This window comes from Pseudorasbora parva, chromosome 12 (assembly GCF_024679245.1).
Source record: "Pseudorasbora parva isolate DD20220531a chromosome 12, ASM2467924v1, whole genome shotgun sequence".
In the NCBI taxonomy this organism is placed as follows: domain Eukaryota; kingdom Metazoa; phylum Chordata; class Actinopteri; order Cypriniformes; family Gobionidae; genus Pseudorasbora; species Pseudorasbora parva.
In genome coordinates this window covers 19,509,873-19,537,742 of record NC_090183.1, presented here as the reverse complement: position 1 = coordinate 19,537,742, position 27,870 = coordinate 19,509,873, and the positions used below count along the sequence as shown (strand labels likewise).

Sequence of the window (27,870 nt, the reverse complement as noted above, 5' to 3'; positions counted from 1 at the left end):
GTGATTAAGATTAGGCTATTATGCCTGATCATCGTGCCCCAAATAGACTTTAAAGATTATCTTTAGCTGTATTATGTTTGATTGTATGTTTGCTAATTCGCCAGAAAAAAAACACCTCAGAAGCACTAACGACGTAGCCGTATCAATTTACAATCGTATGTCATTTTCCTTAGACGATTGATCATAATCGAGGAGAGAACCACTATAAATCTGAACATGTAGAACAGCGCAGCTTTCATTCGACGACTTGTGGTTCCATCTCGGGACAAAACAAAACACTACAGTCACTCCATAGAAATGAAGAACTGGTAATCGGTTACCTTCACAGATTTCTGTGTACAACAATATTTGGAAACACTACTATTTGAAAGGACTAAATATATAACTTTATGTATTTATAACTGAAAGGTAAACTTATCATAACATGAGGCTGAAACGCACGCTAGTTTTTTATTTTTATTAAACATTTACTTACAGAATTCAAAAGTGAATGAAACGCGGGCTGGTGAGATTTCCCGTTTGTCACGATGACGTCTAAAGTCCCGGCCAAAGGATGTCCCTTTTAGCAACTTGTTAGCAACCGCCGTTTTTAAGACACAATAAAGTTAAAAAAAATCACAAGCAGGTTAGAACTAGTGTGTTTTATGTCATAGATCAAAACGTGAAAATATTTAGAGGCTTTGTTAGCCACAGACCTTTTTTTCAGGCGATTAAGCAAAAACCCATTCAAAAAACCTATAGACTTTGGAGCGAGGGAACCGGAAGTGCTAAAATGCTAACTCACTTACGCGTTTTGGCCTACAAAGTGACGTCATGACTTCGGCACTCTATTGCCGTGCAGCTACACTGCTCTTTACATGGATACCTTTATATAATAAAGTTTTGCTTCATATTCTCGAGAAAAGGAGCTTTTCCCACACACAATATGAGAGACCTCTCGATAGGGAAATAAATATATTAGCATTTTTGCATGATTTTGTAATGCATTTATAAGAATAGTAATTCACATACTAGCCTATAACTGCACAAATTATGATCTGCACATTTTATATAGCACTTTAAAAAAGAATTAAACACAACTGCCAGTTGAGAGGATGAGGTCATACTGTAATGAGGAAGATAAGGTAGTGATAATACGGCAGGGAGTGAGGGTGAGACTGAAGATGGATATGAGGATGAAGATGGATATGATAACTCAATATGATGGTTTGGTGATGCTTGTGTTTCACGATGGTACAATGTTGGCTGAGAGCAACAGTTGAGTTTAAAATGTTACTTTTTTATTGAATATTACATTTGTGATACATTAAAAACAGGATAACTGTGTTTGTTCAAGTGTCTGGTTAAAGAAATTGATGTTTTTCATATAGCCTATATATTTTTCTACATAAAAAAATGTCAAATGTTTCAATTTGTCCATTATGGTACAATGTTGCCTTGAGGCAACAAACTAAAAAATAAAAAGAAGAAGAAAAAAAGTTAAAAACAAAAAACAAAACAAAAAACTTGATTGAGATATTGACCAATTTTAAGCAGGAAAAACACCACCATGTTTTTTTCTTAGTGATATCATATTGCCTACCATAGAGTGTTACGCAGTATGATATCGCTACCAGTTATCTAAAATCTAATTTTGTTATCGTGAATGTAGCATAGACCGTAAAAAATGTAGAATGAAAGTACTGTAGAATGTAGTATAATAGACTGTGCTACAGCTCAGTAGGTGGCGGTATGCTATTTAGTTTGTGAGACAGCCTTACAACAGAAGAAAGAAGAAGATGGATTAACCTCTTCCGCTGGTTGAAGGTTCATCAGACGTGTACTTGCTGGAAAATGGCCGCGGAGAGGCAGAATGAGGTGAAAATATCACCAATTGAGGAAAATAAAGAGAACCGCATCGACGAAAGTCTTGGCCTGGAGAGTATCCTCACTGTTAACTGCACTGTGCCAGTTATTAGCTAGTGCTGGAGATCAGCAGTTTAGTAAAACAGCAGTGTAGTGTTGGACGGCTGCTACGGGTGTCTTATGAGATAACTCACGTGTCATTTGATCTGAGTAAAAAAAGTATTTTCTGTATAATCAAGAGAATCAGTATAGGTTTTCATAATTATGTATGAGTGTTGATTAAAGTAGTGGATAACGACTTGATAGAATAGCCTTTTCTGGGAGATCTGTAATACTGTCTCGTTTTAATGCGTAGTTCTTGCAATGTGCACTCCTGGTAACTTAGTACCGTTATATCCCAGCATGTTGTAGTTAAATTTAAATGTCCTAAGTTTATCGTCCTTAGTTCTGACTTCAGTTCTGCAGATCATTAAGGACTCTCAGCAGCAGCATGGACTCAGGCATGGAGATTACCAGCGCTACAGGTAAGGTAGAGGGGAGGTTGCAAGGACACTTTTCAGTTAAATGATAACGAAATTGTCTTGAAATTATTTTTATCCTTTCCTCTGACACCAAAGGGGTTATTGCTCTAGACGACTGCGTCGATTGAGAAAGACTCTGGGCTTTAAAATGGGCAACAGACACAAGTTTACTGGCAAGAAAGTGACTCTGGAGATGCTTTCAGACAACAGGTAACTTTTAGCATTTAAAAAAAAATCTGCAATAAACAATATGCGTTATTGTCTTTGGTTTTAGTCTCTCTTCCTCTCCCTTTCTCTGTTTACTCCAGACATCTGTTGTTAGTGTTGATGGAAGCAGAAAGAGCATGGAGTTATGCCATGCAGCTAAAACAGGAAGCTAACACTGAGCCCCGAAAGCGTTTTCACTTGTTGGCTCGCTTGCGAAAGGCTGCTAAACATGGGGAGCAGCTGGAAAAGCTGTGTGAAAGTCCCCGTGTGGATGCAAAGACCAAACTTGAGGCTCAGGTTGGTCAAAGATGCATTTGATTATTTCAATGTGATTGTAGTGAGGCCATCACTTAGGGCTGCACGATAATAGTTAAAAGGAATTGTTCACCCGAAAATGAAAATGTTATGTTTATCTGCTTACCACCAGGGCATCTAAGATGTAGGTGTGTTTGTTTCTTCAGTAGAACACAAATTAAGATTTTTAACTCCAACCACTGCTCGTATAATTGCATGCCAATGGGGTCTAATAAGAATTACTATCCCTTTAAACTGATAATCACGATTATTTTGCTCAAAATTAGAATCACGATTATACTATCAAAAAGGGTAATGTAGTTATGACCATTTTGCATTTTCTTTTACAACCTACACTCCACCCAAAAGGCCTTCATTTAAAGGTGCCCTACAATGAAAAATGTAATTAACCTTGCCATAATGAAATAATGAAAGTTAATAATAATAATACATTTTATTTGTATTGCACTTTACATTTGTAACAAATCTGAAATGAATCAAAGGTTTAGTACATGGACATCACATTCTGTGAGTCTCAAACACCATTGCCTCCACATTATGTAAATCTTGTGCATGAAAAACATTTCTGAAAAATAGGCGAATCTCAACATAACACCAACCGTGACGCAATCGCTGGGATCGTTAATATGTACATCCCCAGCATTTGCATATGAAAGCACATGTTCATTGTCAGGCTGAACTGCGCAGCTGAATCATTGGGAGTTCTGCAGGTAAACAAGCGGTATGCGAGGATAGTGAAAATGGCAGATCATGGACACAAATATCATGTTCCAGGCTGTGCAGGGGATGTGAGGACTTTTCATACCCTTCCCACAGATAAAAAATGTCAACAGTCATGGTTGATGTTTATTATAGTCAGATACCGCAACAATTTAATTCAAAATTGCTTGTTTGCTCAGCCCATTTTACGCGGACAGTTTTTCTAACCTGGGAAAATATCAACCAAGCTTCGCTTGGCATCTAAAACTGAAGAAAGGGGCAATTCCAGCTAGATACCTACAAGCAGTAAGTAGTGATTTATCCACTTATTGACTGTTGTAAACAATTTCTGATTAAATTGAAAGTTTCTTAGAGAGACAGCATTGTCAAGATAACGCAAGATGCTAGTACCATACAAAACTAGTGTGTCTAATGACAAAGGTTAATATTATTTTGTATTTTATATTGTATTTCAGAATACATCACAGTCCCTGTGTAGCCTAAATTGTGACTAACGTTATATAAACATGCAATATCTATGCATGCGCGCTCTCGCGTGCTGATGATCTGAAAACCCCAATAAACAAGTAAGCTGCATTTTAGAAATCTCCATTTGTGATGTTCTACTTAGTGTCATTCGGTCGGTCTGTATTCTGTCAGGACTCACAAGCCGCTTTGCTGAACAACGAAACTTGTGAGCTGCTAAAATAGTCAAACGGTCATGAATAAGTGAATCGATCAATGATTCGGATCGCCAATGTCACATGATTTCAGCAGTGACAGGCGATCCAAACTGCTGAAATCATGTGACATTCCGAATCCGAATCATTGAACGATTCACTGATTCATGACCGTTTGACTCTTTATTTGAGGAACGCGGAAGAGAAGACAATGCTGAATAAAGTTGTAGTTTATGATATTTTTGGACCAAAATTTATTTTTTGCTTCAAGTGATTCTAATCTACCAACTGATGTCACATATGGACTACTTTGATGTTTTTATTAGCTTTCTGGACATGGACAGTAAAGTTTGCATAGACTGCATATGCTCTGGGACTAAAATATAAAATATCTTAAACTGTGTTCCGTAGATGAACTAAGGTATTACAAGTGAGGAAAGACATTAGGGTGAGTCATTAATGACATAAATTTCATTTTTGGGTGAACTAACCCTTTAAGGAGAAAATGTTTTTATTGCAATACTCTTTCTTTATTTTACTTAAAGCTGCACTGTGATATTTCCCCCATCTAGCGGTGAAAAGGTATATGACCATCCAGTGAATAATAGTTTCTGTTCCTCTCAATTCTGATTTTGTTTGAACTCCTACGGTGGCCGATTTAGTCCAAGATTAACATGGCAATCCCCCGCTTTACATTCGACACGGTGCCATCGAGTGTTAAAGGGATAGTTCACTTTGAAATTAAATTTTGATATGTTTTAGCTTACCTCATGGTCATCCGAGATGTAGGAGTATTTGTTTTCCCATTAGTTTCAATTTTGATCATTTTAGGTTAGACATGTGCCGATTTTCGATAATGCGATTTATCACGATAATGAATATGCACGATATTGTTATCGTGGGCACTTTAAAATATCGTAAATAATAATTTATTAACAATTTATAATTTTTTTATAATACACTCAAGAATACTTTGCCCATCAACCGTATAAATGCTCAACACCGCTGTATTCTGAGTCAAAGGGACACGCGCTCAGATATAAACAAGCCCAATGTGCGTTTGCACATGAACCGGTGAAGGAGACGCGCTGCTGAAGTGCCGCTCAGTGACAGCAGAGGGCGCTGATGAACGGCAGAATGCAGCCGGTTACCCCGGAAACCAGCAAACAAACAAAACGCGTGTAGTTTTTAAAACAGCCATTCGTTTTTGTAATCTCAATGTTGTTCATCACAGCACCAAATACTTAACACTTAAAGACGTAATAGGCTATTTATTTTCAAACTTAAATTTTTTTATGTTTTAATCTGGACTAGGCCTACAACATGCCCTAATGATTAGAACTGTTCTGATTATTTGTTATTGTTCAGTAAAACTTTGAGACATATGGCTTCATTAGTTAACATGTTAATTAATTATTACCAAACTGACAATGAAAAACACTTATAAAGAATTAATCATTCTTTGTTAATTTCTTAGTTACTGTTTAATGACATTAAAATCAAAATCAAAATAACTTTTTTAATGGACCTAAGATAAAACTAACAATGATCAGTATTTCTTATCTAACATTACCAAAAACATTATACTTTCTGTACCAAATGTAGCTTGCTCAATCTTAGTTAATGCATAAACTAATGAGACCTTATTGTAATTTGTAAACCTACCTGTTGTTCTTTATAGCCTAATTCTTTTGCAATTTAATCTGTTTGAAAATTGTACTTTTACAGCTCTGAAAAATATCAAGAGACCACATAACATTGATTTCTCAATGAGGGGTCTCTTAATTTTTTCCCCCAGAGCTGTATATATTTTTGGTGCATTATGGTATTTAAACATTCAGTTATTTTTGTGATAAAACATTCAGTATATCGTGATAAAACTTCATCAATTAATCGCAACATGAAAAATTGATATCGGCACATGCCTATTTAAGGTCAAACCGTTCTTGTCTGTGCCTCACATAACGCAGGTCTATGGTCACCACCTCAAAGAGCATACACAGAGAAGTCCAATTGAAAGAATCCCCCATCGTAAGTACACATTGATGGCCTAAGACACGAAACGAGGGGTTTGTGTGAGAAAACGAACAGTATTTATATCGTTTTTACCTCCATTATGTGAGGCACAGACAAGAACCGTTTGACCTAAAAGGATCAAAATTGAAACTATGGGGGAAACAAATACTCCTACATCTCGGATGCCCATGAGGTAAGCTAAAACATATCAATTTAATTTCAAGGTGAACTATCCCTTTAAAACCCCTCACCCGTATGTATTTTCAATGGCATATTATAAACTTACGAGAATACTTTATTACTTGAAAGAAGTAAATGTACATTAATGAGCACATATATTTTTGAAAGAACTAAGTGTTTTTCTAAGTGTTTTTAGCTAATAATAAACAAAAAAAGTTACAGAGTGTAGCTTTAAGACTTAAAAACCCTTGCCGAGGACCACACTTGACAATAATAACCGATTAATCGACCGATAGTTTTTAAAAAGATACTAGATTGAAAAATTATAATAATAAATAAAACAACACAAGTAAAACAATGCTGAACTATGAAAATGTGCCAAATTGCATATGTAAATATGAATATATTAAAATGAGAAGTTATAACATAAAAGAATTCTACAGAAAATAACTAAAACATTAAAATATTACAATGTAATTAAGTATGTTTCTTTAGCTATAACCTAGAAACATGTATGTGAATGTCATAGGTAACAGACTACAAATCCCATTTGTTAACAAGGATGTATTAGCTTATTTAGCTAGCTTACATGAACTAAATGCATTACGCAATATACATTTTACAGCATGTATTAATATTTGAGCAATACAATTGTACCTTAATCATTCATGTTAGTTCATAGTGCATAAAAAGGTTAACAAATAAAACTAACAATGAATACTACTTCTACAGCATTTATTAACCTTACTTAATGTTACAAATTGAATATTATTGTATTAAGTGTTATCATTTCATATAAATCCAAACAGTTTGCTTTGTTTAGAACATGATGGTTTTCTTATCAAAATATGTATTGAAAACAAATGTGTTTCTGATGTTTTTATATTTGTCGGATGCATGACCATAGTCTGGTTTCTCACATCACTAGCTGTCACATCGTTTTAACTGCTTGAGGTAATAGTTACTGCTAAATCAAGAAAATCAAGAAATTCCCGCGGTTCAGCGGTTAACCGTTTTTAAACCGATATATTAAAAAAAAAAAGATTAGTGTGTCAAACTCACAACAAGATGCACAACAGGCTGTGGCGCCATGTTGAGTGCAACACACTAGTGTTGTCAAAAATATCGATATTTCGATATATATCGATACTGGAATATCTGAAACGATACGATTCTCAGTTTTTACAGTATCGATATCAGCTGCGCTCTCCTCTCTGACCGTCAGCGAGTTGACACACACACCGGCATATTCTCACTCAGCCCGGTTAACCTCTGAGCACGGCGAGCGCGCGTTCTGCTGGACTTTTTCCTCATGACAGTGTGTGAGTGTGATCGGTCTGAATTTCGCGCGGGATTGCACATAAATTAATTCTACTAATCCCCGCAGATTTCGTGCTCACATCTGAAGCGCACACACATAGCCTACCGTAATAAAGCCGCCTCTGACATGATACAAGTGCAAACATTTGCTTCCTTTTCCAGCATATTATTGGTCAAATACACTCAAAGAATTATCAGTGCACATGTGGAAGAGTATTAACGTGTAAACAGTCGCAAACAGTTCAGGAAGAATGAGTAACAGGAACAGTGTTTAGGATCCATGCGTCTGTTAGTCTTAAAGGGACCGCAGTCATTTGTTATTCAAACTACAAAGAGACAAACGATCAATCTGCTCTCTTATTTTTTTACGGTCTATGCTCTTGACTGATCAACTTGTGTAACTTTAACAGTTTCATCTGTACGCTATTGAATTTTTTTTACAAAGAACATCATCCAATGTTGTTTTAAATGTAATTACTATGCATTTTTTAATTCAGTTTCTTAGCTGAATGTTAGACCTACCTGAAAAAATAAAGCAGTCTATTTAATTTGTATCTTCTATTCTATTGCATTTATTTGTGCTATTGTTTGTAATCTGTTTATTTGTTCTTATTTTATTACTGTTTACTCGTCTTTTTAAATTCAATTTACCATTCGAAATCAAGCTTTCTTGTGCTGTGTGTAAGCTATTGCAAAACAATTACCCCATTGTAAAAAATACATTGAGATAGCAAAAATTTGTGAGAGAATTTTAATAGTAATTGATCAGTAATTGTTCAAATCAAAACAATGCCCAACCCTAAGGAACATGCTGGCCACATTAATTTTTAGTAAAAAATAACAATGAATAATAAGTTCTGTTGTCATATTAAGCATCTTATCTTATCTTATTTATTTATTTTTTTACTGTGGTATCGATTTAGTATCGATATATCGATATTTTAGTCTGATATCGTATCGAAGTTATAATTTTGGTATCGTGACAACACTACAACACACACAAATCTTTTTATTTATTTTTTACATTTGCTCTGTAAACTAAATTGAGAGTATAATGTTTTAAACATTTAAATGATTATAAGTAAATAATGGTAATCTTAAGAATATAAGAATTAAATATTTGTTTTATAGCCTATTTCCCCGCAAAGATTCGTCATGCCACTCTGCACTTTAAGATGAATGTGGGACACAAGCTGGATAAAAACAGTCTTGAATATCTTCGTCTTCATGTTTTCTCCTGATGTTGCAAAGCAACAATTGTTGTAAAATGTCTGAAGACTGAATTTGATCTTCCACAGGTTCAAGACATTTAGGCTATGTTTGATTATGCACTGCTAGAGAAAACGGAAGTAAAATCGCTGGGTGCTCGTGAACTGCATTATTTAAATAATCTTGACGTGCCTCAAGTCTCATAACAAGCATGAACTGTGTTAAATAAAATTGTCCTAAATTGTTTTTCTACCACAGTAAAAGATGGCAAATCTTAAATTAGGCTCAGCCTCCCTCTCATTCGGCATGAATCCATGTTTTCATGGCTGCGATGTAACTGTAATTCTGTGAATTTATTTCCCTTGTAAACAAAGCTTTGTGCTTCACCCTGTGGTAAAAATCACGTAAAACAGCGTTCACATACAAAACACTATTTTAACACTATAATCACAATATTATAGTTCGAAATTATAGTTTTAAGTAGAAAACAGTATGAAAGTAGATATAAAAAGTGCTCGTAGTATGAAAGTAGATATAAAAAACTCCTTGTAAGTGGAAGAAAGCAACTTTTTTTCCCTCACGAAACATAGCGGATGAGTCCTTATTTGGGTTAGTAAAATAACAAAATTTTTAATAAAAAAGTTTTTAAGTAGAAAATAGTATTTATGTAAAGAGATAAAATACAGAGTAGCCTATAGTAAATTATATCTTTTTATACAAATAAAACTAATCAAAAAGTGAACATGCTAGTTTTTCTAGCAAAAAATATGAAGGCTGGAATGTAAACCTTTTTTTTTGTTTGTTTTTTTGCGGTGAAGGCGGTGATGATCACAGACCCGCGGTAGGCATCACGTGACCGTGGTAAAACGGTTAACACCCCAGTCTTATACATATTGCTGTTCTTTCCCTGCTAAAGCGTCTAGTCAACAAATCAATTACTTTATAATGACTTGGCATACACTGAAGTGTTCTGTATTCATACCATTTCCCTTTCAGTGTTTTAAACGCGCATCTGATGTTTCAGCGCACTCTGTGCAGCGTGCTGTGAAGAAATATATATATTAGGGCCGGGACTTTAACGCGTTAATTAAGATTAATTAATTACGTGACTTTAACGCGTTAATTAATTACGCAAAAAAATAAAAAAATTTAACCGCATTTATTTTTGCACCGCGGAACGTTTTTCAATGAATCAGTTTCGACGGACCGATTATACTGGAACACCAACTAGCGCTCCGGAGTCAAGACAACAAACCTTGGGTGCGTCTCAATCAGCTCCCTAGTTCAGTAGTCAGGGCACTGATCAGGGAGTCAAGCCCATTGACTTATGTCCTGATCAGTGCCCTGACTAGGGAATTAGAGAGCTGATTGAGACGCAGGGCATGAGTGAACATGAACGAAGAAGCTGATGAGACCGCTTTGCTCGGCCCCGTGGATGGGAAATTTTGTTTTAAAAAACGAAAGGATGGAAGCGTCGTCAAGAGCAGGGTTGTGTGCAAGCTAAGTTTATACAACAAGGAATTAGCGTATCACCGCAGCACATCGAGCCTCAAATATCACAAATATGCTTTTGCTACACTTAATGGCAAACATTGCGCTGGTCTGCTGGACTGAAATAAATAAACAATATTTTGTTGATTAAGCTATTCAGTCATTATTCAATGGTATACTAAAAATATATGTGAAAAATTACTTCTCATTGTTCTCAGGTCAAATATTTATATGCGATTAAAATGCGATTAATTTCGATTAATTAATTACAAAGCCTCTAATTAATTAGATTAATTTTTTTAATCGAGTCCCGGCCCTAATATATATATATATATATATATATATATATATATATATATATATATATATATATATATATATATATATATATATATATATATATATATATATATATATATATATATATATATAATATACACACACACACACAATTAACAAAGATACACATTATATAGGCCTACACAGTGCTTTCATTTCAGGAAGAATTCTAGTAATCAAATGTAAAATAACAGTGCATAGTTTATCATAGATAGCATAAATTAATGCTTATTAAAGCTGAAGTTATTCATTCAAGAGCTGTGAGTGATTTTCTCTTTGCATTTGGTTGTTTAATTTGCAGTAATTCGTCAGCATGTATATTTACACTGCTGCCTCTTTAAGACAGATGTGCAGATCTATAGGCGACTGATAATGATACTGACACATTTTCTGATACAACAGATACATTTTTCTCCCAACTATATCCATAATAACTACGTCCATTTTAGACACAAACTGTGTTTAAGAGACTCTCCAAGTCGGTCATTTTGACATAGATGTTTGTGTACATTTGATCGTTTAGACGCGAGTGTGAAACCGAAAGTGTAATTTGCTCGTCTCGTTGCGGGCTGTTTCGGAGCGCGCGCCGACTTGGGAACAATCTCTTGCGCACATTTTTGTGCTTTTAATCGCTCTTTTTTTTTTTATTATAAAACGTGAGTTTTATGGAGAAATGACAGCGTTGCTGCAAAGGGAATTAAGTTGCGCTGAACATAAATGTTATTATAATTTTTGGAAGCCAAAATCTAAAATAAAATCAGACTATCACAGATCTAAAGTGTAACCAGGCTTCTCTCTCTCATTCTCTCTCATTCTCTCTCATTCTCTCTCATTCTCTCTCATTCTCTCTCATTCTCTCTCATTCTCTCTCATTCTCTCTCATTCTCTCTCATTCTCTCTCATTCTCTCTCATTCTCTCTCATTCTCTCTCATTCTCTCTCATTCTCTCTCATTCTCTCTCTCTCTCTCTGATTGCTTTATTGGCATGAATGTAAAAATACAATATTAATAACATAAATAATACACATTAACATAAATAATAATAAAGAAAATATTACAATACAGTATAACTTGTATTAAATTTATTAATGTAGAGGTCTCTTATAGAAATGTATGTTACAGTGAAGGAGAGTGGTCTCTGTCTCGATCTGTCCTGTCCTACAGTGAACACACACCCTTTGCTCTCTGGGTAACCAGCTCTTTCTGTGCCTGCCCGTCTCGATGGCCAGACTGTGCTCACTAAGCCTGTACTTGGTCAGGATCCGTCTCTGCCTCTTTATATATATATATATATATATATATATATATATATATATATATAGCTAGCTCTCGTCATGTGTTTTTTCAAAAGTACCCACAGCAGAATCGATAACGTCCGAGCTTATCGATACAACAGTCTTTCAAAATTCACCCCGGGGCCCGTTTAATACCTTTTTTCGGTACCCATCCCTACTTCTCAGCTGCTCGGCAACGGATGCAAACCGGAAAAAACTATCGGCATTGATTTTTGCAGATTAATTGGCTAAACTGATGCATCGGTCGACCTCTAATAATAATTTATTTTTTCTTTATTAAAGAGCAATGCTAAATATATGAGAAAATAAGACGGGTATCTTAAAATTCTTGGACGAAGCCGAATAATAAAGAAATGCTTGGCCGAATACCGAACGCGGTGTTTAGCATTTTGCCAATTTTTTCACCATTACAATAATTAAATAGTAAAAATTTGTTTTTTTTACTATTTTGTGTTGCTTTTCAGAGAATTAAATCAAATAACAAATACAATTTCAAAATATTTATTTAACACTGAACATTTTTTTTATTTGATATTATACAAACAAAGCACAATATCACTTAAAATAAAGAAATTAGTAAAATAAAAAATATATTTTTATTTGGCCATCTTTGAAGCCCCTTTTCTTGAATAGCCTATGTTAGGCCTATAACTGATTGCTGAAAGAATGTAACTCTGTATGTCTACAACAACAAATGTGCATTGAATAGTGAAATAACTGTCCTAGACATAAGCCTACTTAGCCTACTTCTTCAGGAAAAGTGGCAGGTTTATCTTCTTTATGAAAAGTAGCTTCTCTGCTTTTTCACATGAAAGTGCATGTGAAATGCACTTTGAAATGCCTCTTCTCATCGATGACATGAGTTGCAGCTCTAAACAGTCTCTCGCTGTCAGTGCTTGTGCATGGAGCAGACAAGTATAAGGGGATTTAAGCTCTTTGCTTCTGGCAACCACAAGCATGACTACTAGTTAAGCTCGTTATTGCATTAAGCTCGATAATGCAAATCCCAAAGAAAAATGTTGTGGTGATTAAAATATGATTAATCGTGCAGCCCTACCATCACTAACAGTTGCTATAGTCATCTCACTGTTGACTTAGTTGAGGTCTGTTTTGCTGTTTGAAGTTTGAATGTTGAAGTGTTTTTGATGTTTTCACGCAGGCTTACACTGCTTATCTTTCTGGAATGGTTCAGTTTGAACTGCAGGAATGGAAATCTGCAATGGAGGCCTTTAACAAGTGCAAGTTAGTGCTTCCTTAAATTCTCATTATTTATTATTGTTTGTTATGAATTTGTTGCACTGCAGACATATGTGAACACCATTATTGAATGATCATGTCTACTTATTGACAAAGTTGTAACACTTTTCTTTCCTTTTACCTTTTATAATGAGGTATTGTCTGTCTTTTTGCACAGTTTTTTAATACGTCAATCAGACTCAGAGAACACCTGGCCGTGAGATTCAGCACGGCTTGTGTGTTTTGTGTAACTTGCAAATTGCTAAATTAGGATAAGAAAAGTATGGGCCGGGAAATAAGGTTTAGAAAAGGAAAAAAAACACGAGCTCTTTCTCTTTTGCTCTCGCTCAGCCGTTTAGAAAGCGGGCTGATTTAATGCATGCGCAAGGTAATAATGTACTCAACAATATATTTCAAAGACCTCAAATGAACTGTCACAAATGTTTTCTGTGACGCTCAAATTGCGTAAAAAAGCTCATATTTCAGGTCGCTCCATCGCGAGTGCAGTCTCAAGCACGTCATGTTTCTATGGCAACCCGAGCTTCCGCTGTGACTGTAAAACTAATATGAATGAACCGCCTTGTTTAATCTTAACGTTCTCGTAGTCAGACTCGGCTCCCAGATTATGGCAAATAATGCTAACGTCAACGGCACTGAACGAGCAATAGTTATTAGTTCAAAAGGGCAAACAGTCAAAGTTATTATGCGAGTTAACTCGAGTCGAAATGCAAATCTACAAAGACGCATAAATCGATCACCATGACATAAAATGGACTTTTACAGCTGAAATGAGTGAATCAAGCATGCTTTGAACACAAGAGGGATATTGTAATACATCACAATCAGGTACAAGGAAGGGAGACGACCGCTATAATGCTAGGTAGGCTGAGACAGTTATTTTTCGCAACTTATTTATTAGCTTAACATGTTAAGAGCAGTTTATAGTGGATTATGCGATAGCTAGGTCCAGTCGGATCTGTCTTCCCGCCGGGTTCGGTTCTAGCTATCAAATAATAGATGGGTCCATGTCGGTTCCGGGTACTACATTTTTGACATTCTCGGATCTGCACGGGTCCGGGTCCAGCTTTTTTACGAATTTTTGGACCCTTGAAGACCTCTAGTCTGGTTATCACCAGACCAAGCTCAATTTAAGATTGAACATTGTTCTGGGGAGTATGCTATGTATGTTCTACTGCACGAGGCGTGATCGATAAGCATAATTCAAATGACTGTATACAATTGGATAGTTCTTCAACCAATCAGACGACGAGCTGTGACCAACGGGCAACGACCCATCGCTTCTCTCGCCGTCATTGTGTTAAACCCGCCAATAGGGAGCCAGGTGGATAAGCCAGTCTGTGATTGGTTCCTGCAAAAGAATAGAAGTAGTAGAAGCACTAGAAATGTATGTACAGGTTTCCAGACTGAGTTGCAGGGTGAATCAAATCGCTGGCAGTTTAGGCTGGGTTTACCCAGTCTACCAATCTGGTGCACTTTGAGAGCAAAATAAAGAACTCAGATTTTTCCGCTAGTGTGACAAGATTCAGTTGCACAGTTAGTAAAAAAAAAAAAGTCTTTGCATTGACTTCTGATATTCTTGATAAAATCTGTTTTGATGATATCTCACAAGTGACCCAATGTCAATTACAACATTTTAACCGTCAATAATCAACAATATTTGTAAAAACTAGGAAATTGATAGAAGTTTTATTGATGTCTGGCTACTGCATGATACATTTAAAGGGGTGGTAAAACATGATTTCACTTTTCTAACTTTAGTTAGTTTGTAATGTTGCAATTTTTAAGGACTACAGCAAACGGCCGGTAGGGAACTACAGCCTTTTCCTCCAGGATAAACGTTCCTCCAGGGTATTTACATAAAACCCTCCTCCGAGAATATTAAATAAGAGGGGGTGAGGCCTTTTTTTTTTATTATTGCTGTGGAATAGTAGGCTGGAGTGCTGTCGGTTGTGCAGTGCTAACAAAATGCTGTTATTTTCATCCAGATTGCAGGTTCACTTTGTTCAGCCTTCCTAGGGACGGGGGAGTTAGGGATCAATGGTTAAAGTTTATTTTTAATTCAGTCCCTCATAATTATTACCCAAATCTTTCTCTCTGTGCTGCACATTTTTACCGAGGAAAGCTCACAATCGTTGCAAGTTCAGTGCAGGATTTGCACAACGGCAGAGATGCACACAAGTCTCTAAGCTAGAGTCCAAGTCAAGTCTCAAGTCTCTGAGCTAGAGTCCAAGTCAAGTCTCAAGTCTCTGGGCTCAAGTCCAATTCAAGTCTCAAGTCTCTTTATTATAATAAGTCTCTTAAGTGTTGCATCATGTACGGCGATCCATCCAGGCCGTACCATCCATCCATCCGTGGCCCCTTTAAGAGCTGCGCGTTTCCCCACTGAACTGCCGGTATGTGTGTGTCTGTGCGCCGAACTGGGCCGCGATTCACGCGAACAGTGTGAGTAACACTGACTCGGGAGCTCTCTTGTTCAGAAAACTTGTTCAGAAAACTAACCTGCGTATTCATTTTAGTCGATTTTATGTATTTAGTTCAATAAAACACATGTATTGTAAGCTGTGATGGTGTTAATGATTTACCTCAGACATGAGAGAGAGTGAGCTTCAGTGCATCGCGCTCGGATGGCAGAGAATGCGCTCAGTGAAAACGCACTTTTCGATCTGGAGTCTAATAAAAGTTAAGTAGAAAATATTGTATCTTATGTAGGCTATAACTGCACTTGTTTCAGAGTAATGTTATTGTTAACCCTGTTCTTTCCCTGTTAATGTTTGCTGCTGCTTCATTACTAGCCTAGGTCTATGGCTGATCTCTATTTCTCCAACTATGGGCCACAGATCAAACAGAAAATGCGCACTGCGTTAATAAAATAAGTGCCGTTAAAATGAATTTGCTTTAACGCATTATTAGCGCGTTAATTTTGACTGCCCTACTAAAAATAAACATTGTTCACGAGTCCCGCAGCTCGAGTTTGAGTCGAGTCTGAAGTCTTCCAAGGACGAGTCTCAAGTCGAGTCTGAAGTCACTGTGTGTGCGACTGAAGTCGCACTCAAGTCCGAATCTCAAACTGGAGTCCCCATCTCTGCACAACGGCTTGTCCAGAAAGATGGAGCAATTCCGACTTTTAAAAAACGTTGATCTGGTGCTGGGCCAGAGACTGAGTGAGACTGACTGAGCTTAGTGTCACTTTTCCCAAGTCACCTTAATACCAAAAAGTATCCCAATCACATTGAATTCACCCTATATCAGGAGAAGTGGATGATCTTGTGTTGTAAATCCAGCAGGCTCCGTCAACGTTTAAACATATAATGGCGGCGTGGACTTCCACAGCCTGTGATGACTTTACCGATCAACTAACACAACCATTTTCGACCCTTTTCCCTCACATAGTCACATTACATATATCAGGTGAAGTGGATAATCTTGTGTTGTAAATCCAGCAGGCTCCGACTCCCCTGTCAGTGTTGAAACTATATAATGGTGGCACCCTGCCCACAGCCTGTGATAATTTACCGATCATCAAACATGTGAACTAGGCGGTTAGCGAATCAGAGCACAGCTGGGCCAGCTAACCAATCTGAGCCCATTGCATATTTTTGAGGGACCGGGTTTTTACAAGGAGGAACATAGCAGTGTAGGTAAAATATATGAACAATAATGGAGTTGTTTTTTTAAAACAAAGCATGAACACGTTACAGTGCAACCCACAAACACAAATAAACCTTCGAAAGAATGTTTTACCACCCCTTTAGGTTGTACTTTTTTCTTACAACATACCTTTGTTCATTCATGTTTATTTTGTGCTATAACTAGTTATAAATAAAATGGATGATCATTCACATTAGGGGTATCAAGATTCTCTACAATAAAACAGATCTTGAGTTTAGTTCTCTTGTGTTCTTCACAAATCTGATGACGCATGCAATATTTATACAGTGGGTACAGAAAGTATTCAGACCCCCTTATAGTTTTCACTATTATATTGCAGCCGTTTGCTAAAATCTTTTTTTTTTTTCTCATTAATGTACACACAGCACCCTATATTGAGAGAAAAACACAGAATTGTTGACATTTTGGCAGATTTATTAAAAAAGAAAAACTGAAATATCACCTAAGTATTCAGACCCTTTTCTCAGTATTTGGTAGAAGCACCCTTTTGATCTAATAGAGCCATGAGTCTTTTTGGAAAAGATGCAACAAGTTTTTCACACCAGGATTTGGGGATCCTTGCAGATCCTATCCAGTTCTGTCAGGTTGGATGGTAAACGTTGGTGGATGGCCATTTTCAGGTGTCTCCAGAAATGCTCAATTGGGTTTAAGTCAAGGCTCTTGCTGGGCCATTCAAGAACAGTCACTGAGTTGTTGTGAAGCCACTCCATCGTTATTTTAGCTGTGTACTCAGGGTCATTGTCTTGTTGGAAGGTGAACCTTCAGCTCAGTCTGAGGTCTTGCGCAGTCTGGAGAAGGTTTTTGTCCAGGATATCCCTGTACTTGGCCACATTCTTCTTCCCTCGATTGCAACCAGTCGTCCTGTTGCAACCAGCTGAAAAACACCCCCACACCATGCTTCACTGTTGGGACTGCATTGGACAGGTGATATTTTTTTCCACATACCCCTCTTAGAATTAAGGCCAAAATGTTCTATATATTGGTCTCATCAGACCAGAGAATCTTATTCAGGGTGTCCGCGGGGTTTTAAAAAGTATTAAAAAGTGATAAATCAAAATTGTCAAATTTAAGGCCATTAAAAGTGTTAAATGTGGTCTCAGAGGTATTATTTTTTTCCAAATTAGGTATTATTTTTTCAGACTGTCAGGTGTCCTATTCTGATTGAAATTCTATCCGCGTTCGCGTTAGTTCGTTTAAATATGGGCTTTAGCATATCTGGGCACATAATCAAAGATCTTACGTCTCCGTCTCAACGTATGTTTGATGCTGACGTCATATTCAGTGATCGTTCGGCATCATCTCAGAGCACTGCGCGCTCAACAGAAGTGGCTGGCTTATGTTTTATTTTAGACTTGCTTCAAGGCATATCTTCAACGACTATCCTCATAAGAGCAATCTTAAATGATTTATAGAAAGTCTAAAATGAACAAAAAGAGTTGTGAGAGAATGAGGCGCGATCCATAGACGTTATATAAACTGAGATCCGCGTGGCTGTCTGCTCTTAAAGGGACAGCAGCCAATAAAGCTTCCTGTCAGTAAGTTAAAGAACAAAGGGAGCAGAGAAAATGACTCGCTGCTCTTGACTAAATAACTTTTGTAGCTTTAATAAGGATTAACTATTTCATTTATAGTTTATGCAGTGCAGACTGCATATAACTTTGATACCTTTATTAAATATCTGTATATTTTCTAACTGTTAAGACAGGAAGGGCAGGAGTAAACATGACAATTATTATGGGTTTATGTTAGCATTGTTTTAAGTTTACTTAAATTAAAAACTGTTATATTTTTGAAGCCTAATAATAAATGTAAAAAAAGTAGCTGTATTAATATCAGTAATAAAAAAATCATTCATAAAAAGATGCCATTTAAACAAGTATTTAAAATATACTGTCTTTATGTTGTTTCTACATTAATTTGATTAACAGTGAAATTATTATATAAAAAAATATACTAAAAACCTACAAAACATTTTTTTTATTGCGATTAATTGCAATTAATCACAGAAAAAAATGTTCAACAACTTATCACAGCTATAGAAATGTAATATTTGGCTCAGGTTTTGTTATTGGAAAAAAAACTAAATAATTGAATTGCTGAATTACCAATTATTAATTGAAATCAAATGTGTATGCAGTAATGCTTCTCCTTAACCAACCTTTGTGAATGTTGAGATCTATTTTACTGTGTCTGAATGATGACTTATATCGGATTTCCTCCTGGTGTCGATTCTAAATCTATTCTTTTTTGTAGGGATGCACCGTTACCGGTATCTGGTATCGGCCTCGATACCACATTTTCGAAAGTACTCGTACTCGTTAAAAGTCCCCCGATACCGGGGACGATACCATGGTCTGAGAAATGTCTATGCTTGAGCGGCGTGTAAGGGGTTAATCACAGGCCCGGCTACAGCTCAGAGCGGGGAGAAGACGAGACGAGATACGTCAGCAGTGTGGAACTATTTCAAAGTGCATGAATACGACAAAACAAAGGCGGACTGCAAATTGTGCTCAGCGAAATTGTCCAGAGGAGGCTCAAAAGGTAGTGCATTTAGTACAAAGTAATGAGTACAAAGAGTTTACCCACGCTTCTAAACCAACACAACCCACACATCAGCAAACTCTTGCAAGACGAGAGAAAATGTCCAGAGACAATCCACGTGCTGTGAAAATAACACAGGCAATCATCGAGTAGCCCCGTGTCACTAATTAGCCCAACCTCCCAGTGGATAGACGAGAGTTTCACGCTGCAACAAGCCATATTACATGCGAAACAATTCCGCAGAATTTATATACTTTTATGAAAAAAATACTTGAGTTGCACTGTCACTGTTTAATTTTTTTTAAATAATTATTTATTCTGTAATATGTTGCATACAACATGCTTTTCATTTTAAATAAATGTTCTTAATTCCAAACTAGTCCCTTGTTTTTAAAGTAAAGCTGTTACCTGTAAATTTAAATCATGTTTTCTTTTAAGTACTCTGTATCGGTATCGGCGAGTACTGAAATGCAAGTACTCGTACTTGTACTCGTTTTCCAAAAAAGTGGTATCGGTGCATCCCTACTTTTTTGTATGTTATATATGTCAAAATCTGTGTAAATAATAGAAAGGTCGCTGATTAACACTTGCAATTCAGTGTCGTGATGGTTTTAAAAATATTCTGAAGGTAGTAAAAAAGGTATTAAAAAGTAGTAAATTTAACTTAAGGATTGCTGTATATACCCTGTTATTTCTCACCATCTTGGAGTCCTTCAGGTGTTTTAATTTTATTTATTTTTTTAGCAAACTTTCATGTGTCTTGCACTGAGGAGAAGCTTCCGGCCACTCTGCCATGGAGCCCCGACTGGTGGAGGGCTGCAGTGATTGTTGACTTTCTACAACTTTCTCCCATCTCCCAACTGCATCTCTGGAGCTCAGCCACAGTGGTCTTTGGGTTTTTCTTTACCTCTCTCCAGGGCCGGCGCTAGCCATTTGGGTGCCCTAAGCACAAATGCTTGGTGGTGCCCCCACCACCCACCCCACCCCCCAACCAACCAACCAACCAAAGAAATAACTACCATTCAGAATTTCTTAGTTAGGTTCTCTTTACTTCCAAAATGCAAAATGAATAATTGGAACTGAACAATGTAAACACAAAGTTAAAAGTGCAAAAAAAGTTTAGTGCAAATAACAGTATAAGTGTATGAATTTTACGAAGTATGAATTTTAAAGTGCACATTTTAAACTGCAAATAACCATGCATAACTGCACAGTACAAATTACTCAACAGAGGGACTACATCTCTATAAAGAGACCATTCTGGTATTCTATAGAAGTATATTAAACATTTTCACTACCATCAGTTGTCAGAGGCCCTACAGAGGCACACGCCTACATTTCCTAGCTGCAAAATCAGCTATCAGGTCATCATATGACAGTTTCTGAGCCACGTCCCCATTGATGCTGATGACAGCCAGACCACTTAAATGCTCCATATAAACACCTCAATCGGAATAAAAATGCCCAAACCGAATGAAATTGTAATCGGTTTGAGAGGGGTGGGATAAACCTTTTCATGAACTGATCAAACGAAAAGTTTCACCATGTAAACGACCTGACCCGATTACTTTTGAGTGTGCGTCCTTATATGACGCGATACACAGCGCGCGCCTTCACCACTGAAGAGTGCGCGCCGCGGCGCGCTCACACCAGGTTATAATGTTGAGAGGAAAGTTAATTTTTCTGAGGGGTAAACTTTTTATTTCGTTAGAAGTTAAAGATAATGTTGGCATAATGCCACAGACAGCTTGGCAACACCCTCTCATATTAACAGCGTTTGTCCCAGCACTTTTTACTTCAAAAACGTGCATGTAAACGTGGCTATTGTCTTACCTGCAAGCGACCCGCGAGCATCATCCTTCTTCTGTCTCTTCTTTTTTCTTTTTTCCGCCCCCGACTCTTGGTGCCTTTTCGAGGCCATGTCTGAGGTCGGTGTCTGCCAAATTTGACATTGATTGAGGCATAATCGAACAGACCACTGGGAGGTGGGGAAGGGGGGGGGGGCACCAGAGGGAGACTGGCACAGAGATTCACCTTTTTCTCGACTAATTTGGTCTAGGCCTATATTACTTTTGTATTGCTTTTGTATATTAACATGCTTTTAGAAATATTTTATTTGTCATTTATACTAGTAGCCTATTGTCATGATTTTTTCACGACCCAGATTTTTTGGTGCCCCCCCAAGCACTTGGTGCCCTACGCGCAGAGCGTGATGTGCGTGTGCGGAGCGCCGGCCCTGCCTCTCTCACCAAAGCTCTTCTCAATCAATGAGTCAACTTTATAAACCTCGGGATAAACAGAGACTAACATTAGCGTAGATGCCACTCTTTTTATGATGTAACGAGTACATCCGGTGTTATGGGAAGTGTTCCCGGTTCCAGCTGACCTAGTTAATGCAGCCTAACAATCAGTTAATTGTTCTATGTGTATGCCATAGTAAAGAGATGTGTTTTTAGTCTAGATTTAAACTGGCAGTGTGTCTGCTTCCCGAACAATGCTAGGAAGACTGTTCCAGAGTTTAGGTGCAAAATAGGAAAAGGATCGACCACCTGCAGTTGATTTAGATATTCTAGGTATTATCAACTGGCCAGAGTTTTGAGACCGCAATAGACGTGATGGAGTATAATGTGTTAAAATCTCTCTTAAGTACTGGGGAGCTAAACCATTTAGTGCTTTGTAAGTAATAAGCAAGATTTTAACATGTATGAGATGTTTAATAGGGAGACAGTGCAGTGTTGACAGAACTGGACTAATATGATCATACTTCCTGGTTCTAGTAAGAACTCGAGCTGCTGCATTTTGGACTAGCTGGAGTGTGTTTAAGCGAGCAGGGCAACCACCCAGTAGAGCATTACAATAATCTAGCCTTGAGCTCATGAACGCATGTACTAACTGTTCAGCATTTTGCATTGAAAGCGTGTGCCGTAATTTAGATATATTTTTAAGATGGTAGAAACGTGGCTTTCGAAAGATTGTTATCAAAGAGCACACCCAGGTTCCAGGTTCCTCCACTGACGACGAGGGCTTGACAGAGCAGTCATCAAGTGTTAGAAAGTATTCTAGGTTACTACTTGGGAGCTTTTCTGTCCAATGATTAAAAATTCTGTTTTATCTGAATTAAGTTGCAGGAAATTACTATTCATCCAATTTTTTATGTCAGCTATGCATTCTGTTAATCTTGTGAATTGGTAGGTTTTGTCAGGGCGTGAGGAAATATAGAGCTGATTATCGTCAGCATAACAATGAAAAACTAACGCCATGCTTCCTAATGATATCTCCCAGTGGTAGCATATACAGGGTGAAAAGCAACGGTCCTAACACAGCCTTGCGGTACTCCATACTGAACTTGTGATCGGTGTGACATCTCTTCATTTACTGCTACAAACTGATAACGTTCAGATAAGTAAGATTTAAACCATGCCAATGCAGTTCCACTAAAGCCAACATCATTTTCGAGTCTATTCAAAAGAATATTGTGATCGAATGCAGCGCTAAGATTGAGTAACACTAATAGAGAGATACAACCACGATCAGATAAGAGTAAAACATTTGTAACTCTTATTAGAGCAGTCTCAGTACTATGATACGGTCTAAATCCTGACTGGAAATCCTCACATATACCATTTCTTTCTAAAAAGGAACATAATTGTGAAGACACTGCATTTTCTAGTATTTTTGATAGAAACGGTTAGGGTTGGGCATCGAGAACCGGTTCTAACTTGGAACCGTTTAAAAAATAACGATTCCATTGGAATCGTTTAGAAAATTTATTTTCGGTTCCGATCTTCGGTTCCAAGCGCGCAAGTTTTGGTTTCCATGGCCACCTGATTTCCGGTGCTTGCGCGCCCGCTTGTTCTTTTAGTCATGGAAGCCCGGTAAGCGGCTCTGAAGTGTGGATTTATTTCACTTTTAAAAGCCTGGTTCGGCACAGTGCAACTAGTGTTGTCAAAAATATCGATACTGAAATATCTGAAAAGATACGATAGCCTGCTCAGCCTACACAATCGATCCCAGCTGCTCTCCTCTCCTCTCCTCTCTGACCGACAGCGAGTTGACACGCAGCCGCATATTCTCATTCAGCCCGGTTAACCCTCTGAACACGACGGACGCGCGTTCTGCTGGACTTTTCCTTACGACAGCGTGTTAGTGTGTGTGATCGGTCTGAATTTCGCGCGGGATTGCATATAATTCTACGAATCCCCGCAGATTTCAAGCTCACATCTGAAGCGCACACCCACACATAGCCTACCGTAATAAAGCCGCCCCTGACATACAAGTGCAAATATTCGCTTCTTTTTCCAGCTTATTATTGGTCAAATACACTCAAACAAATTCTCAGTGCACATTTTGAACAGTATGTAAACACAGTCTTAAACAATTCAGGAAGAAATGAAGAATGAGTAACAGGAACAGTGTTCAGGATCAATGAGTGCCGCAGTTCTTAAAGGGACAGCAGTCATTTGTTATTTAAAGTCAAACTACAAAAAGACAAACGATCACACTGCTCTTGACTCATCAACTTGTCTAACTTTAATGGTTTTATATGAAACTATTTAATTTTTTGCAAAAACATTATCCAATGTTATTTTAAATTTATTTAGCCACTTTGCATTTTTTTATTCAGTTTCTTACCTGAATGTTAGACCTACCTGAAAAAATAAAGCAGTCTATTTCATTTATATCTTTTATTCTTTTGTATTTATTTGTGCTATTTTTTGTAATATGTATCTTTGTTTATTCAATTTACCATTCAAAATCAAGCTTACTTGTGCTGTGTGTAAACTATTGCAACACAATTACCCCGTTGTAAAAAATACATTGAGTTAACAAATATTTGTGAGAATTTTAATAGTAATTGATCAATGTTTATATATGAGAAAAAGCTTAAAAGCTTTATCATATAAAGTGATCTCTTCAGAAGAAATGTTTGATTGCCTAGACTTTCAAAAGACAGACAAAAAAATGTATATAAAAAATATCAAATTGACAGTATATGCAGCGTTTTTCCCCCGTTGTATTGAAAATAGCATTGAATATCGATGTGACATGTTTTGACTCCACCCCTCAAAGAATCGGAATCGAGAATCGAAAAGAACCGGAATCGAAAGTAAGAATCGGAATCGGAATCAGAATCGTTCAAATCAAAACGATGCCCAACCCTAGAAACGGTAGATTCGAGATTGGCCTGTAATTGACTAATTCTTTGGGATCAAGTTGTGTTTTTTTAATAAGTGGTTTAATTATAGCCAACTTAAAAGTTTTCGGTACATATCCTAATGTCAAGGATGAATTAATAATAGTAAGCAGAGGATTTATGACCTCTAGAAGCATCTCTTTTCGTAGCCTAGCCGGTATAGGGTCAAGCATACATGTTGTTGACTTTGATTTAGCCAATTCTTCTCCTATAGCAGTGAATGTGTAATTTTTCCTCAGTGACACTACAGTGGTCTGTCTGAAGTGATAAGGTAGTAGACGGCTGCATGGTTATAATTTTATTCCTAATATTATCAATCTTACTAGTAAAGAAGTTCATAAAGTCATTACTGCTGTGTTGTTTACAAACATCAGAAGTTGAAGCTTTATTTTTTGTTAATTTAGCCACTGTATCGAAATACCTTGGGTTGTTTGTTTTCTTCCAAAAGAGTTGAGAAATAAGCAGATCTAGCAATTTTTATGGCCTTTCTATATGCAATCATGCTCTCTTTCCACAAATAGCAAAAAACTTCCAGTTATGTTTTCTTCCAGCTGCGCTCCATTTTTCTGGCTGCTGTTTTAAGGGCCCGCGTGTGCTCGTTGTACCACGGTGTTGGATTATTTGCTTTAATCTTCTTTAAGCACCGGGGAGCAACTATGTCTAAAGTGCTAGTAAAGAGAGAGTCAATCGTTTCTGTTGCAACATCAAGTTCACTCTGACAGTAAGTCCGTGTATTTGCGCTCAGGTGAATCATCAGTTGTTGCATCCCTGGAAGGAACGTATAAGCATAAGGATTTATGCTGGAAAGCATAGCTTTTAAGCTATGCTTTCCAGCATAAATCTGGATTCCGCTCAACCAGCAGTGGGGTCTGAGAATATTTTTTTACGCTGTTAAAGATGTTTGCACAGAGAACATCTTTTACTATCCTCAGTGCAATGACTTTACATCTGTATTGGTGTCTGCACTGCAAAATTCAACAAAGGCAATGCGTCCAGACCAGTTAGCTCGCACACTGGCTGTAATGCATGATCCAGAGACAGTAGGTCTTGGTAGCATGACACCTATGGAATCTAGTGTGGCAGCGCTTATTGTATCTCCTGATGAGGCTCTTAGTGAGAATGTTCGCTGCGCCTGTTGAGTGTAGGCGCACTGAGTTACTGTCGCGTGCATACAATGCTACAGCGAGCCAAGGCCGTGTTTCTAAGTCTTTGGCGCACATGCTTGTGGCTCTACACTCCTCTCTGAGAGAAATTTTGTCTGACCCATTAGTGACAGACTTAACTGAACTTACATTGCAGACCATGGGTGTCATTGGCAATCACTGTGGAACAGCCTTAGGTTCCCTTGTACAGGCTCAACGGCAAGTTTGGTTGGCCCAATCCTCTTTGCCGGCGGTATGTAGGAACAATTTGCAGAGATTGCCCTTGGTACCTGGTCGAATTTTTGGACCAGCAGCACAGGAAGCTTTGGATCGGCGTGTGTCAGTGTCTGAAACTCGCTCCAATCATGTGGGGACTGCCCCAGGTCCCAGACCTTCTTTAACAGCCTCTAGTGCTCATTCACAATGTTGGTGTGAGACCCAATTATAGATCATCTCAACATTTCCACCATCGGAACTCTCAGACTACTCCACCTCCACCTCCCCGTCGTGGTGGGACTCAATCACACGGTCATCATTCTCACAGCCGCTCCCCAGGTCCCCAACGCCCCCCCCCCCCCCCCCCCCCCCCACACACACACACACACACCTCTATAGGAAATAGTTTGCGGGAGCGCTGACACATGTCGATAGTGGGCTTTTTTACGGAAAGTCAATTGAATCGTTGGAGATCAATAACAAATCAGTGGCTCTTGACTACTCTTTCAAAAGGGTACTGAATACAGTTTCACTGTCGACCTCCTGTTCATACCAGCGTGAGACAAACAATGGTTCACGATCCACGTCAGGTACAAGCACTTGCGCACAAAGTTCAGGTGTTGTTGCGCAAAGGTGCCATAGAACAGATCCCCAAGTTCATCCCGGGGGATTTTTTTCCATTTATTTTCTGGTTCCAAAGAAAGACGCCGGGTTTCCCCTTAAAGCTTAAATCGCTTTCTCAAGTTTCTGCCGTTCAGAATGTTACGGACAACAGATGTTATGCAGGCCATCATGCCTCAAGATTGGTTTGTGACAATAGACCTGAATGACGCCTATTTTCATGTTCCAACTGCACCAGAGCACAGGCGGTTCCTTCGATTTGCCATAGGAGGTCAAATATTTCAGTTCTATGTTCTTCCATTTGGCCTGGCTTTGGCACCAAGAGTTTTTTCAAAATTCATTCAGACAGCATTGGAACCACTCCAGAGGACTGGCATGAGGGTGTTACCATACCTAGACGACTGGCTTGTATGTGCAGCATCACCCCAGCAAGTAAAAGACCAAGCTTGTCTCCTGCTGGAACATTTCACAGCATTGGGGATCATTGTGAACTGGGACAAATGCAAGCTTGTTCTGACACAGTCCACCAGTTGCATAGGCCTTGCTCTAATCGCTGTAACGATGTTAGCTTGCCCGACTATAGAGAGTAGAGTCAATTCTGAGAGATCTAAAGAGGCTTCGGGGGATAACACTCAGCGCTATGTGTTTCTCTTGAGACTCTTGGGGAAGCTCACAGCGGCAACAGCAGTAGTACCACTCGGGTTACTGTGGCTCAGGCCATTTCAGCGTTGGCTCATCAAAAAACGACTGTGTCCGAAACAAGACAGAGACACAAAGATCACAATCACACATCGCTGTATGCAAGCCCTAGCACCTTTGTCACAGCAGCGGTTTCTTCTCTCAGGAGTCCCTTTAGGTCCTCCACCTGCTTGCTGGGAAGTCATAAGGACAGATGCCAGTCTTCTCGGCTGGGGCGGAGTCTGGCGCAGGAGGGGAGTGAATGGTACCTGGAGAGGGGCTATGCTCACAGTGCACATAAATGTTTTGGAACTGACAACGGTGTTCCTTACCCTTCTGGATTTTCAGACTGTTCTCAGGGAAAAACATGTCTTGGTGCGTACAGACAACAATGTGGCAGTTTCTTTATATCAATCATCAGGGAGGCACGAGGTC

General features: G+C 38.0%; 1 protein-coding gene across 1 annotated transcript in view; it reads left to right on the top strand.

Annotated features, from left to right (window-relative positions):
- Positions 1-1,761: 1,761 nt before the first annotated feature.
- srp68 (signal recognition particle 68) overlaps positions 1,762-27,870 on the top strand; it is a 96,151-nt gene continuing 70,042 nt past the window's right edge. The window contains exons 1-5 of the mRNA XM_067459428.1: positions 1,762-1,921; positions 2,303-2,369; positions 2,463-2,576; positions 2,675-2,870; positions 13,277-13,359. Of these exons, the coding sequence (XP_067315529.1) occupies positions 1,834-1,921; positions 2,303-2,369; positions 2,463-2,576; positions 2,675-2,870; positions 13,277-13,359 (548 nt within the window). The 5' untranslated portion in view covers positions 1,762-1,833. The remainder of the gene's footprint in view (positions 1,922-2,302; positions 2,370-2,462; positions 2,577-2,674; positions 2,871-13,276; positions 13,360-27,870) is intronic.